General features: G+C 34.1%; 1 protein-coding gene across 15 annotated transcripts in view; it reads left to right on the top strand.

The window, feature by feature from the left end:
- Nucleotides 1–315: 315 nt before the first annotated feature.
- The window catches only part of LOC129311355 (uncharacterized), a 53,501-nt gene continuing 37,676 nt past the window's right edge, over nt 316–16,140 (top strand). For 5 of the 15 annotated variants that reach the window (XM_054953610.1, XM_054953605.1, XM_054953606.1 and 2 more), the window contains exons 1-4: nt 316–480; nt 1,121–1,333; nt 1,431–1,532; nt 3,170–3,298. In XM_054953610.1, coding sequence (XP_054809585.1) covers nt 1,301–1,333; nt 1,431–1,532; nt 3,170–3,298 — 264 coding nt within the window. In that variant the 5' untranslated portion in view covers nt 316–480; nt 1,121–1,300. Of the gene's footprint in view, nt 481–1,117; nt 1,334–1,430; nt 1,533–3,169; nt 3,299–12,372; nt 12,511–16,140 lie in introns of those variants that run through there. The other 10 variants (XM_054953611.1, XM_054953614.1, XM_054953603.1 and 7 more) reach the window with 9 other exon arrangements.

The following is a 16,140-nucleotide window of genomic DNA, read 5'->3' as shown; positions in this document are numbered from 1 at the left end:
TAGAATTTGAGATTTAAAATATTTTATAAATTTTATAAGACCTTTTGATAATACAATTTTTTATATGAATTTGGATATAATTTTTTTTAGTAATTCAATCTAGTTCTAGTAAAATAGAAAGGAAATCACAATCATATCATAATATTTATTAAAAAGGCTCGTGTGCAAAGGTCAAGACGGTCCAATTTAACGTGAACAATTAATTAACAATGATAATAATAATTATTTAATTAACAATTAAACGGAAACCTCTGTGAGCGTGTCGTTGTGTGCATCTAAGTTTAGAACACGTGGCTTTGGAGTCCCATTTGTGGACTCTTCTTCAATCTGTGGAGATCGTCCTGAAGCCTGTTCCTGTCAGAGTTGCTGCACTTCTACCTTCGGAACACTCTCGGATCTAGCTGTTCCTTAGCCGTTCGTCGTTTACCGATCATATGGCCGATCGCAGCTTCAGTGGCAAATAGCAGTCGCGTAATTAGGGTACCTCATTATTTGCTTTTAATGTTCGTCGGGATATGTTCGAGCTGGTTTTGCGATTTACTTTAATTGTTAATATCTGATTAGCTTAATTCCCTGTTGGGACCTACTTATTGGAGTGTGAATGAGCGTTTTAGTGTTATTTCTTTCACTTGTGACATGGATGAGGAAAATTTTCATTCGGTACCCTAATTAGTTAATCGGCGCAGGAAAGAAGAACAAAAATATGGTTGAATTCGCTCTTGAAATTAAGACAAAGTTGATAATATCATCTTTTATTGCTATATTGCAATGAATCATAATTCACTGGAAATCTCAAGTTAATTTGAAAACATTAAAGAACTCTTCCAAAAATGGTGAGAGCAGGAAAGTTTGTGTTTGCAGCCGGCTTTAGTCGTAGGGAATAGAAATGCAAATTCGTAATGTATCAATGCAATTATCATGCCTAGGTATATTCTTAATCACTGTTTCTCGTTTTCTTCTCTCAGTGTTGTGTTCCCTGAAGAAACCCGAAACTTTAAGGTCAATTATGGCCTGCAATAGATTATTCCTTTTGATGTTCACAATATGATAGTGACAAGTACACTGAGGTTGAGTCAGTTTCTATTGGCTTTGTTACTTAACTGAGTTTGCTTGTCAGAAGAATGAAGAAGTCAGAGTGATTGTGTCAAATGGAATAAGTCATACAAATAAATCGGAATAATGAAGCTCCAACAAATTTCACAATTTTGAAACAACGGAAAATATTATTTTACAAGATATTTCCGGCCACCTGAAAAAGGATAAGACGCGCCTTGAAAAGTCTGAAGTAACCAATCAGGAGATGGACGGTAACAGTACAGGCAAATCGAAGAAAGTGAGTAAAAAAATTATATGGACTTTTTTCTTTTTGGTCTCCCCAACCTTTGCTAAATAATCATCACTTGCCACTTGGTTGTGGTTGACAATTTCAGATTGTAGAGAAAGCAAATAAACATCCAGATTGGTTACCTGAGGGCTGGAGTGTGGACGTCAGGAGACGAAAAAGTGGTCCAAGTATGGGAGCTGGGTACAAGGTAGTAGACAAATTTAATGAAGTAATGATTTAGATATTATAGCTAGATACCATTGGCTATTCTTGTTAGCCCATCCCTTTTGTGTTTTATTTTATTTCAGTGGTAAGTTTTTATTATTGCTAAGAATGTTAGCTTGCTTTTACTCGGGAGTGAAGCAATAAACATTGCCACTAACACACTGTTATTTTCATGTTTCTCAAACTCATTTATTTGAACCATAATATCATTTTGTTTAGTTTGCTATCGTATGTAGCCGAAAGTTTGCTCTGGACATCCAAAATCTGATCATATGGCACCTCTAGGCTCTAGCTAACTCCACAATGCTTGAGTCACGCATTGGGGACCATTACATGATCACCTAGACATATTCATGAAGTTGATCCCTATTTACAGTTATGACTTCAGTGTACGATATATACATATTTCATTTCATATTACAATGTGTTTGGCATGTGATTAGTTGTCCCCAATGCTGCTAGACCCCAGTTTGAGGGGGCAAAAGGTATTTAAATTTTTATATTCAAGTTCAAAAACTACTTTTATAGGATTTTGTTTAACAGTTTTCCTTTGTACTTTTAAATCAAACTAAATTTACAGAGCACGATTTGGACATGGAGAGACAAAGCTAGATGGTAAGGACATAAATTATGAAGCTTAAAAAAACTCTGGAGCTTGGGGCAATGGGGATAGAGAAGCCCTGTATAAAACATGACTAAACATGGGGAAATTCGCAATGGAAGGGTGGGAGAAGAGGAAGAATTGTAAAGAGAAAATAGTAAAAATGAAAAAGAAAATAAACTAATTGATGGAGGAGGAGAAGAAGTGTAAGTTTAGTGGGTTCAAATTAAATTTTCAGTTAAAATTGCTTGCATGTTTTTAGTATGCTAGAAATCCAATCATGAGGTTTTCCTTTTCCTGTAAGAGTTATGCACGTAACACATGTATGGATCTGTTGGGATCAAGATAACCCACGGAAAAACGAATCAAAAACTACAGAAGATAGTCATGTAATAGGCCCAGTGGATTAAAATTTTAAAAACATGTATCCATGACGTCACAAAACAATAATTTTATGCTAGAAGTCCAATCATGAAGTTTTCTTTTTGTTTTTTGCCCCTCTCTATAAGAGTTATATACGTTACACATGTATGGATCTGTTGGATTCAAAATAGGATGTCCAAAAAGGGGGAAAAACTACAGAAGATAATCATGTAATAGGTCCTATGGGAATATGGATGCACACCCTCAAATAATGTTGCCTTGCATAATTCTCTGCATTTTGTTTGAGACCACTCCCCCTTTACGATGGGGTTTCTGACATTTTGTTTGAGACCATACTCTAATTGTCTGCATAATTATTTTCATGGGTAGAAAAGCTACATGCTTTCATTGTTGTGAACATGTGATTAATACATGTTCGTGTTGAATTTTTTCTCTCTTCTTATTCAGTTGTTGGATTATTAAGTTTCTGTCATAATTGTTATAATGTTCTGCTTTATCCTATGCTTTCTACCTTTTGTCTCTGTTAATTATTTTTTCTAAATATAGGAAATATCACTCATGCAATCATTATTTTTTAATGCATTTACCTTTATTATAATGTCTATCGCACGCTAAAAATTAATTCATTGTTGCAGTGTTACATTGATCCATTGAATGGATACAAATTTTACTCTAAGCCTGAGGTATTAAGGTATCTCAATGCCCTTAATGGAAATGGGAACAGTTTGAAGAAGGGATGCACTGTTACACATTCTCCAAGCAATGTTCGTACTTTTCTCCCATTTCTTTTTTTCCATTTTGGGCCATTTGTGAGCCTCATTTACTAGTTTATATCCTTTTTTCTTCCTCTTACCATCTTTTATGCAGCATGCATGGCTGATAAATTTCTTAATTGGATTGTTTTTGGGTGCACCATGAAGTCTTTGTAGCTGACTTCACCTAGTGAAATAATGCTTGTCGTCATCGTAACATGAAATCATAACTGACTTGAAATTTGATAGGAGCCTTCTAGCACAGGCAGGAAATCAGACTTAGACTTTACCTATGATAAACAACACTACGCAGGAGTATTTCATTCAACAATATTCAAATAAAGAGAGAAACACTGCAATGACATTCAAGGAGAATCTCATAGACGGACACAATATCCTCAACCTAAAGCAAACGTTGAGAAATGGCAATAATATAGAGAAAATATACCAATTTCTAGAATGTTAAGAGACTAGCAGTTATTTGCTGGACTTCTTTCTAGAGCCTGACATCTCTCTCTTCATTAACCCTACCCTCCAAATATTCGGTAACTACCACTCTCTCAACTTATATTACAGTTGCCATTTTGAATTTTCTCGCCTCCCTACCCCTCTTTCCCGCTACCAACTACACTTTCTTTGACTCTTCTAAATGTTCTCTCTATTCTTTAGGCCCCCTTTCTTTTCCTCTTGATCTCATCATGCCTCTTCCTAGAAGTTTTAGGGACCATTTGTTTAAACTTAAAATATAAATGATTTTTAGATTCTCTAAAGATTTTATGAAAATTGATTTATTGTGTGAAGATTTTATAAAAAGAAAAAATTATTTTGTGTTTAGTTACAATCATAAACAATGATTTATTATTTAGTGATTTTCAAATTTTATGATATTTCCATATATTTTCGTATTTTATGAACATTCTCTCTTATTCACTGCATTTGATTATTTTCAAAAAGTAGTTTCTCAAAATAATTTGAATTTGCATTTCTTTAGATTCCTTTTTTTTTCTTCAAATAAGTGATTTTTTTTTTTTGGAAAAAGGTTAAACAAATCTGCCTTTTAGAGGATTGAAAGCAATAGGCTTGTTGTGCTGTGGGTGGCACCTAAAAATAAACCCATACTCTTGAAAACATGTAGTAGTGTGAGTAAGGGTCATTATGGAAAGTAAATATCTATTGTTTTGCTTTGCGGACAACAATTGAGTTTGGGGGGTTTTACATGAAAATGCTAGTGATAAAAAAAAAAAACTAATAAAAATTCAATGTAAATTTTAATAAATGTCATTCTAAAAGCTTGGGTAATTTTATACCCAATCTTCTATGCAAGTATTTATCAATTCATACCTTGAATATTCATTTGTAGAACTATTTTTCCAGGCCTCCTTTGTTGTAGTTTATTAGAAAATTGAGTGATCCCATTAGCCCTAACTACTCAATAATCCAAGTCAAGAGCTAAAGCTTTGTTAATTGGGGGAATGGCATTAAGGGCCTTAAAAACAGACTTTATTGCAATTTAGGCCTAAATGAATATGATATTTCTCTGCAGGCCTTAAGGCCCTTATTGCCAATTTTCTTGAGACCAAAAGTACAATTTTGCCCTTTGTTTGATTTGAATTCAGAACCTGTGTGAACTCTCAAAACAACGAAATAGACCATGTACGATATAACATCCACTATACACAAGACAAAGTCCACGCATTTTAACAGAAAGTCTATGCATTTCAAGTATTTCACTAGCTTTGGCTTTAGGGTCTGTTTGGTTTAAGGGGAGGGGGCTCCCCCCCAATTTTAGGGTGGGGAGGTTTTGGAGGGGAGGGGAGGGGCTGCCCTCCATCTAACTAAAGGAGCCCACTCCCCTCCCCCCCAACCAAACACACCCTTAGCAAAAATGACTAGACAGACCATGCACGACACAATATTTACTATGCATAATACGATGTCTACGTGTGCTGAACAAAAAATTCATACATTTTCAATATTTCACTAGCTTAGACTATAACAAAATGACGTTAGGCAGACCATGCACAACACAACATCCACTATACATAAGACGATGTGCACGCATGTTCAACAGAAAGTCTATGCATTTCCAATATTAAGAAGGACAATTACATCATATATGAATAATTTCATGTTGGTATTAGCCTAGGTATTAAAATAAGTACCCATATAAAATTTAATATAATATTTCAAGTCTGATATATACACAAAGTTAGCCACTATATTCAAAATATCTAACAGTTGCTTCTCTATATACAAACAAAAAATATTTGTGATTCCCACTTATTCAAAATATTATTTGAAAATGCTTTCATATACATAATTATAGTTGCTTGTGTACACCAAAGAAGTATATTGTAACCATTTCTCATGTTGGGTTAGGATTCTTGCATGTCTTGCGACTGTGTCCGGCCTTCCCACATATTGAACAATGATAAATCTTCCTATCTTAGAAGACTCTATCCTCCTTGTTCGTGGCCTCTCGGGAGGATGGCTAGTTAAAGACAGTTGCAAAAAAAAAAAGTTTGTAATATATTTTCACTTGAAAGTCCATGTGATTTCAATTTATTATTATGCTATGCTTAACAAAATACTAAAGTTAGGCAAATAATGCATGATACAATATTCAGTATGCACAATATAATGTTCATTTATTTTAAAAGTCCACTAAAATAAGATTCTACGTTATCAGTAAGCTGGGCTTGGCAAAATGCACAAGTAAGCAAACAGTACACAACACAATATCCACTATGCACAACATAAGGTTCATATATTCTCAACTAAAAGTCCATATAATTTTACTTTATCAGTAAGTTAGGTTTAACAAAATGAACAAATAGGCAAACAATACACAACAATATCCACTATGCACAATATAAAGTTCATTTATTCTCAACTGAAAGTCTATAAGATTTTACTTTATTAGTAGGATAGACTTGATAAAATGCAGATGTAAGCAAATAATGCATAACACTATATCCTTTATGCACAACTTAAGGTTCATATATTCTCAACTAAAAGTCCATACGATTCTACTTTATCAGTAGGCTAGGCTTAACAAAATACACAAATAGGCAAACAATGTATAACACAATATCCATTATGCACAATATAAGGTTCATTTATTCTCAACTAAAAGTCCATAAAATTTTACTTTATTAGTGGGTTAGGCTTGATAAAATGTAGATGTAAGTAAACAATGCACAACACAATATTCTCTATGCACAACTTAAGGGTCATATATTCTCAACTAAAAGTTCATACGATTTTACTTTATCAGTAGGTTAGGCTTAACAAAATGTACAAATAGGCAAATAATGCATAATACAATATCCATTATGTACAATATAAGGTTCATTTATTCTCAACTAAAAGTCCATAAGATTCTACTTTATCAGTAGGCTAGGCTTGACAAAATGTAGATGTAAGCAAATAATGTACAACACAATATCCTCGATGCACAACTAAAGGTTCATATATTCTCAACTAAAAGTTCATGTATGTCCAGTTTATCAGTTGGCTAGACTTAACAAAAAGTTTCTCAAGTTAATGAAGAACAAAAGGTCCTTATATAACATGAAAGTATCCATTTGCTAACAACACAATGTTCATATATTTATAATACAAGGTTTGTTGATATGATATAAATAAATATCTGCACAAGTTACTTGCAAAGTTTGCACAACGTAAACTTCATAAATAACAACATAAATTTCATAAACAACATCTACATCAGAACATTTATATCAGTTGCAAGAAAATATATATCAGAAACAAAAAAAGTCCATAAATAACAATTTGTTTTCATTAAATGAACATGAACGCGCACATTATGATTAGATAAAATTGATATGGCAGATGCAGCACTTGATCCATTCTTTCCACACTATGGCGAATCGTTTCAAGAAGTTGGATGACGTGAGATGAGTGTAATCGGATGAATGCCTGATCATCTTCTCCATACCTATCTGGATAAAAGTGAATCGTCCACTCATACCTGTTGAACGAAAAAGCTTCAAATGAGAGAAAGAAGGAAGGAGGAGGAAGAAGAAGAGAGAGAATAGAGAAGCATGATGGGAGGAAAATGAATTTGGTTATTGTATCAGTGTTGAAAGAGGAAGAGAGAGGAGGATGAGGGAGGAAGAATAGAGGAAGAGAGAGGAGGACGAAGGAGGAAGAACAGAGGAAGAGAGAGAAGGATGAACGGAGGAAGAAGCTGGTTATGGGGGGACAAATTAGTCATTTCACCAAAAAACATAATTGCAAATGAGGCTTTTAGGCTCTCAGAATAATTTCAGAATCTATTAGGTCTTATCTGCAAAATTTTTGCTTTTTAAGGCCCTTAATGCCATTCCTCCTTGTTAATTTATGACGCAAAAAATTATCCTAGTTGCTTTCTAGTAGAAGGATTGAATAATTATGGATTTTATTTTAGTAATTACTAAAAATAAGATAAAATCTTGATAACAGAATTGAACGAAGAAATGTGGTATAACCTCCATAAAAAAACAATTATTCAAATGTACCTTGAAACATTACATGAATCTTCTTATTTAAGGAAGACCGTTTTTGTAAAACTAGTTTGCTAGGCGTCTATAGATCGGTACAAAATAGATAAAGAATATTGCATTCTTTAAATTTTTCTCATTGATTATTAAATGAACCTTGATGTATTCAATTAAAAATTACTAGAACTTATGTGGAAATGTTAATAAAAATCAAAAGCGTCAACAAGTGGTAGCTCTGAGGACTAGGTGGTGGCAGTTAAAAGGTGAGAAGTGGGAAGTTTTCAAATGGAATCTTTTGGTCGAAAGAATTTGAAAGTCACAGGGAAGTGCTAGCATTTTTTGGGAGGATATGGCTAAGAAGGTAAGGAAGGTTGCAAAAGAAGTTTTGGGAGAATTAAAAAGTTTTGATTTGAGAGATAAGGAATCTTGGTGGTGGAATGATAGTGTACAGGAAAAAGTCAAGTATAAGGAGGAGTGTTTTAAAGCCATTCATTTGTGCAATAATGATGAGATTTGAGAAAGGTATCGTGTGATTAAGAAGAAGTTAAGAAAGTTGTGAGTGAAGCTCGTTTTAAGGCTTTTGAAAAGTTTTATAATGGCCTTGGGACAAAAGAGGGATAATGAAAAATTTATAAAATTGCGCAGAGTAAGGAAAGATAATCAAGAGATATGGAGCAAGTAAGGTGCATAAAGGGTAAAGAGGGAAGAGTTTTTGTCACAAATGGTGATATTAAAAACAAATGGGAGGTTTGCTTTTCCAAACTTTTCAATGATAGAGACGATTCATCTAGTAACTAGGAGGGTTTAGTGACTCATGAAAGAGAACAAAATTTGTTATTTTATTGAAGGATACGTGATAGTGTGGTAAATGAAGTTTTTAAGAAAATGACAAATGGTAGGGCCAATGGATTTGATTGTATTCCTATTGTAGTGTGAATATTTAAGTGAAGGAGGGGTGCGGTAGTTAAGTAAGTGATTTAATGAGTTCTTATGGTCATAGAAAAATGCCTAACGATTGGAGGAGAAGCATATTAATTCTTATTTACAAATAAGGAATATTTAAAATTGTGTTAACTATAGAGGATTAAACATATGAGTTATATAATGAAATTGTGGGAAATAGTAATTGAACATAGATTGAGATTATATACTAGTATTTCTGATAATTAGTTTGGCTTCATGTCAGATAAGTGATGGAGGTGGATCGTACACCTATCAAAATAATACTAGTTCTAACCCTAATATAGCATAGGGTCAACTTAGGTCATCTCCTTAGTAAGCGGCTCAATTCAATTATGATGTTTAGTGAACAAGTTCCCTAAATATTGAGAGAGATTAACTAACATTAATAAACTAAAATGCTAAATCCTACTCTAAAGTGTGAATACGTTTTTTTTATTAAAGTGGAACCCTAGAGTTTAAATAGTGGAAGAATTATTATCCTTATTAATGTTTATGGTTTTAATGATTAATTTCTTTTCTTGGTCTTTTAGTAGTTCCTTATGAAGAGTATCCTAAGAAACGTGATCTAGCTAGTTCAATTCCCTAAGTCATCAACTAATGTCCTTAATTTATTTTTCTAGTTTGATTTCATATTGACCGAGTGTTTAGGTTAGACAAACCTTAGCGAAAACCATGGTAACTCAATGTTAGATTGAATCCCAAGACTATGGTGATTCTCTCTAGTGTTTCAACCTTACTCACAAGACTATGTAAGAGCAAAGCAAGAGATTCATCAATAGAAAAACACAATACTGTGTATTTCTATAGATGGCTGAATTAACTATGGAAATTCACAAGAATTCAATCAACTAAACAAGTATCTCGCATTACATCAAGATTAGTTCCAACTAAAATTATAAACCAATGATAGAGTAACCCTAGACTAAAGTGTTAAACGCCAAATCAAATGAGAGAAACTTAAAAAATTAGAAGGGCTTAGCCATTAGAAGATCATTGATTCATCCTCTATCCATCTTCCCTTTAGGATTCCTTGAGAAATCTAGCCTCTCATCATCATCTTCTAAGCTTCAAAGGAGATCCCAAGTAGGTCGTACCTTTGCATCCTCTTTAATGATGATTTGAGCCTTTAACCCTTGATTTGATATGAGGGATAGGACAAAAGTTGGGAGAGGAGAAGAATGAATGTGGTTTTGTGTGATTTGGAGGAGAAATGAGAGGGATATGAGTGATTGATTAGATGGGGAAATTGAAGAACAAGTGAGAAAGGGAGAGAAAATGTTTGGAGATGGGAAAATTAGTGAGAGATGTGAATGGAGAGCGTGGAGCATGGAATTGGCTGAAGGAAATGAGAGAAAAGTGATGGAAAATTTTTAAATTGATTGTGGTGTTCAACTAATTGCATTAGTGGCAAATCTACGTAGTGAATAGGAGGAAAAATTGGTGATGATTATAATGTAGGCTTAACGTAATATGATGCATCATTCTAAGCTTACTTTGGACCTCTCCAAATTTGGTTATTCATGCCACATTTGCCCTTTTGAAGTTCTCTTCAACTACTTTGAGTTATATCTTCATTTATCATACTAATTCACTTAAGTCACAATTTAATCAAATAATCAAATAATCATATTGTGATGTTTATTTAATTAGACTAAGATAGAAAATATTTAATTCATCCAAAGTATTAAAATGATTTAGGGAAAATAAATATGAAAGTCTCACAAGATATAAGTGTAGACAAGCATACACTTGAACTAAAATTAAAGGCTAATTAGAAACTCTTTGTAATACCACCTTAACATGTTGTCTTTTCCCAATAACTCTTAGCCAAGAATGAATAAATGAAAACTAATTAAATTAATCATCTTAGCTCATTAAAAGGCATAAATCTCTAGCTTAACCTTAATTTAGTGAAAATGTGCATTTTATAACCAAAATACCGTATACATGTATTTGAATACTTAGGTAAAATTGCATTAAGAATGTGATATGAATGCATATGGAGACTCCTAATATATATAAAATGGTCCTAATCAGTTAAGAAATATGTGTAAATAATAATGTCTTATCAATCAGGTGACTACAGAAACGATTTATTTATTAAAAGGATTAATGGAAAAGTATTGTTGTAAATGTAAAGATTTATTTATGGTTTTCATTAATTTAGAAAAGCTAATGATCATATGCTGAGAGAAGTACTTTAGAAAGCCTTGAAAAAGAAGGGAATACATATTACCTATATTAGATCTATACAAGATATGAATGAGGGGGCAAGAAATAATATAAGAATTTGGTGGTGAAACAAATGACTTTTCCATAAAGATTAGACTATATGAGAACAAAAACAATAACAAGTCTTATCCCATTAGGTGGGATCGACTACATGGATTATATGACGCCATTGTGCTCTATCATTTATTAAGTTTTTTAAAAGTATTGTTAATTAAATGGTCTTGCTTAACAAACTTTAAAAGTATTCTCTTCGGTCTTCTTTACCCTTCTTGATAGGACTTAAAGTCATCTGTTCCACTCTTTTCACAGGTGCCTCCCATGGTCTTCTTTGTATATGTTCGAACTACCTCAAATGATTTTCTATCATTTTTCCTTCAATAGGTGCCACGCTTACTTTTTCCCATATTTGTTCATTTTAAATTTTGTCTTTATGTGTATATCCACATATCCATCTCAACATTCTCATCTCTGCTACTCCAACTTTATACTCTTGTTGTCCCGTCAAAGCCCAACATTCACTAACATATAAAATTGTTGGTCTTATAGCAGTTTGATAAAACTTTCCTTCAAGTTTATTGGGTACTTTACGATCGCAGATAACTCCTTCAGTCTTTCTCCAACTAAACCATCATGCTTGTATCTTATGTGCAATATCTCCATCAATTTTCTCATTTTTTTGAATAATCGTTCCCAAATATCTAAACTTTTTACTTGAGGTATGGTTTGATCGCCCAATTTCACTTCCAAGTTACTATTCATTGATCCCTTATTAAAATTACAATGTAAATATTTTGTTTTACTCTTATTCAGGCGTAAACCTTTTGACTCCAATGTCTTCCTCCATAGCTCAAGTTTACAATTTATCTCTTCTAGTCTCTGCAATAAGAATTATATTATCTGCAAAAAGCATACATTTAGGAATTTTCTCTTGAATATGCTCAGTCAAAACATATAAGATTAGATCAAACAAATGAGGATTCAAAGATGATCCTTGATGCAGTTCAATCTTTATAGAAAAATCTTTTTGTTTCTCTACCAAGCGTTCTCATATTAGTTGTTGCCACCAACCTTTCCTTCTCAACTCATTTATTTTTGCTTAGTCAATGGGATTGAGAAGCAAACATGTTGCTATCCTCTCCCCTATATGTATTGCACTCTTCTGTAAATATTAGTGAATCATTCTCTCATTTCTGTTCAACATTGCTTCTAAATGTTTTGCAATGGTTACACATGCTTACCAATCAACTAAAAAAGAATAAAAGGTAAAATTTGGTTGGGATCATTGTAAAAGGACTAGGCATACTAGGGATACTTGCTAGCATATACATTGAGAGCCTCTCCATTGGAAACCTAGATAGGGTAGTGCTCATGGGCATCAAGTGTCTATTGAAGGGGGATATGAGAAAATGGAGGAAGGACCCAACTAGAATTCATTGAATTAGAATGATCAACTTGAGAAGATATTGGAGATGTTTGCTATACAACAATTGAGATGAAATTCTGCTTCTATTGTAGATTATAGAGGTAATTTTTTTAAGCCTAAAACACTATGAACAAATCATGTACTAGTACTTGTTGGATAGTGGATTTTGATGCCTCATATCACATAATAGATAATTTTCAATTATTCACTATTTATACACCATGTCTTGGCAATTTAAAAGTCAAGATTGCTAATACCTCATTGTCTATAGTAGTTGGAAAGGGAACTATTAACATTTCTTAGTCTCTCATTCTCAAATCTGTTCTCCATGCTCCCAATTTGATATGAAATTTAATGAATGTTAGCTAGCTTTTTGACGATCAAAATTGTCATGTTGATTTCTACTCCTCACATTGTGTTTTTCAGCAACTGTTATTGAGGACGGTGATTGGCAATGCCAATGAGCTTGATGGCCGTGTAATGCGACTATGAAATTAAAGACAAGATGCTTCTTAGTTCATGTGATAAGGCATATTGATGCCTTTTGTGATGAATTGTATTTGTTTATTCAGAGGGAAGCTGAATTTATAAAGTACAAGGGATATGAAGATAATAATATCGTATCAGAAAAATAAAAATCTAATCCCTAAAACTATGCTGAAAAGATAATAACGATAAACATGGTGACATTAAATCTAGGGTTAAGTTGACTAATGGGCCTAAGACCCATCAGCCCACTTTCAACACTTTCCTTCAAGTTGGCGAATCGATGTTGATCATTCCCAACTTGCTTATCATCTCTGCAAACTTGGCTCTAACTAGAGGCTTGGTTGTCATATTTGCAACTTGGTTTCCTGAGGGAATATATGCTAGATCTATGATTTTAGCTTTAATTTTTTCTTTGATGAAATGTCTATCAATCTCAACATGCATGGTATGATTATGTTGAACAGGATTGTTTGCAATCTTGAGAGCTGCTATACCATCGCACCATATTTTTATAGAAGCTTTCATTTCAACACCAAGTTCCTTCAATAGTTGTATAACCCATATTCCTTCACAAATTCGAAGTGCTAGAGCCCTGTATTCAGCTTTTGTAGAGCTTCTAGATACGACTGGTTGTTTCTTGCTTCTCCAAGTTACTAGATTACCCCACTCAAAGCAGCAACAAAGTTCTTAAATTGAGTCTTGAGTTTGTTATAAGAGACATACTTGCTAATGGAGTGTCTAGTACAACTTATCTTGCCTTTTCTAAGAGCAATAGGTCACTGAAGGTCTTCAGGATTACCCTCAGATTGAGAATCATGACTTTGCCTTGGAACATCAATGGGGTCTTCATTATTTGTGTGCTGTTCAAATTGATCTATCCTTGACTCATCTAAATATGGCTCACAGTTGGGCTAAGTGTGGGTAGGCTGAACTTCAGGTTCAGGGATAGGTAGTTCAAGATTGAAATGGGTAGTTCAGGTTTTGAGATGGGTATAGAACTAGAGTCAGTGGAGAACGAGTCTAGTGATGTGTGAGGACTCACATTAGGGTTGCCAGTCTATTTATTTTCAGAATGGCCATTATTAGCCACACAAATTAGCCATTCACCATCATTCTCTCTTTGAATGGATAATTTTGGAAAGAAAGGAAGAGATTCAACGAAAGTGACATAGAATTTGCGAGTGTTAGGAGAATAACACTTATACCCTTTTTCGTAGATGAATATCCTAAAAAAATGCATTTGATGGACCGAGATTCAAGTTTAAGGGCTGCATTTTGAAAGACAAAAGCAGTGCACCCAAAGACTTTTTTTAGAAGAGAGTTAATTAAATGAGAGTGAGGATAGGATGTCAAGAATAAGTCAAGAGGTGTTTGGAAGTTAAGAACCTTAGAGGGCATGCAGTTAATAAGGTAAGCAGCCGAAAGAATAGCATCTCCCCAAAATTTGTGCAGGATATTATTTCCCAGTAAGAGAGCCTTAGCAACTTCAAGGAGGTGTTTGTTTTTTGCACTTGGCCACTCCATTTTGTTGAGGAGAATGCACACAAGAAGTTTGGTGGTGAATCCTATGTTCAATAAGGAAGCTGCAAAGAGTTGAATTGAGATATTGAGTTCTGTTATCACTATGAAGAACCTTTATAGAAGTTTGAAATTGAGTTCGAACGAAAGTATGGAAGTTTTTGAAAATAGTGCACACTTCAGATTTATCTTCAATCAGAAAATCCACATTAATCGTGTATGGTCATCAATAAACAAAATAAACCACTTGGCCTTAGTGTAAGTTTCAATTTGTGAAGGACCCCACACACATGTAAGAATGAGCAAAGAAGGGAGTGAGTTTGTTTAGCCAATTTGCATGTATCACAATGAAACTCGATTTTATTCATAGAGTTGGGAAACAAAATTTTCATATAATCAAAATTGGGATGGCCTAAACGAGAATGCCATAACATAATGTCTTCTTGTGACATAATAGAAAAAACAGAAACAAAATTGGAAATAGTGTCAGTTGAATAGCATTGGCTGATGGGTTGGCCTTTCAGATAGTGGAGCCCATTGCGTTCCTTAGCATTGCCAATCATCCTCCCCAAGGCTAAATCTGGAAAAACGTGACGAGATTTGTCAAAGGTGGCAAGGCAAGATAAGTGGTGAGTAATACATGTGACAGATAATAAGCTACAGTGGATATTAGGGACATAAAACATTCTTCAGGACAATAAAGTTGGAGATAGCAATAGTGTCAATCCCCATCACCCGAGCATATGTGTTATTAGCTACTTGTACATAAGTACGCTCAGAATGAGGGCTAAACTCAGAAAATAAGTCTCGAAAACTTGTAATGTGGTCGGTTGCCCCAAAATCCACCAACCATATGTTGTGACAATGAGAGATATTACTCAATGCAATTAATAAAGTGTTCCTAGCATGAGCCAAGGTGATGGAGGGAGTAGGTTTCTCACTTGTCTCATCACGAGAATATTTCTCTAGAGGACATTTCCTTATAGCAATTTCCTCAGTATTGAGTGTATGATCATAAGTAGGGTGGGTGGTGAATCCTTTGCTGTCACCTTTTCGCTCCCCTTTGTTATGACCCTTGGGGTTCTTTAAATAGGATGACTTGCCATGAATTTGCCAACAAGTTTCTCGATTATGATCATTTTTATTATAATGATCACACCAAAGAGACTTTTTCCCTTTGTGGATCCTTCTTTGATGACCATGAGCCACCATAGCAGAAGTTTCAACGCTAAGAGGCATAGAAAAAGGAAGCTGCACTAGAACTTTGCAACTTTCTTCATATTTAATCATGTTAAATGTGTCTTCAAGAGAAGGTAGAGGTTTCATATCCATAATTTTTCCTCGAAGATCCTCATAGGAGTTACTGAGACCAAGGAGAAATTCGTAGCAGCTCTCCCATTCAACCACCGTCTTGTAGTAAAGGGCATTAGCCTGACAAGACTAATAAGTGTAATACAAGGTGAGTCTATACATTGGCGCACCTTGTATAAGTCTATATGTTGCCAGAGACGCATAAGAGTAGTGTAATACAAGGTAATTGATTTCTCCCCATGTGCAAGGGTTTGAAGTGTATGCTTTGCTTGATAAATTACTGCTGTATTTTCCTTGACAGGGTAAGTATGTCAGGCAGACTCCCAAATTTCATGGGCTGAGTTGGCAAGAAGACAATTTTCACTTATCTCAAGGTTCATTGAATTGATCAATGAGGTCATCACCATGTTATT

This window comes from Prosopis cineraria, unplaced genomic scaffold (genome assembly GCF_029017545.1).
Source record: "Prosopis cineraria cultivar Desert tree isolate PC_DT_omini unplaced genomic scaffold, ASM2901754v1 PC5, whole genome shotgun sequence".
Classification (NCBI taxonomy): domain Eukaryota; kingdom Viridiplantae; phylum Streptophyta; class Magnoliopsida; order Fabales; family Fabaceae; genus Prosopis; species Prosopis cineraria.
Note: the sequence above shows the minus strand (reverse complement) of the source record. Positions and strands in the feature narration are given on the sequence as shown.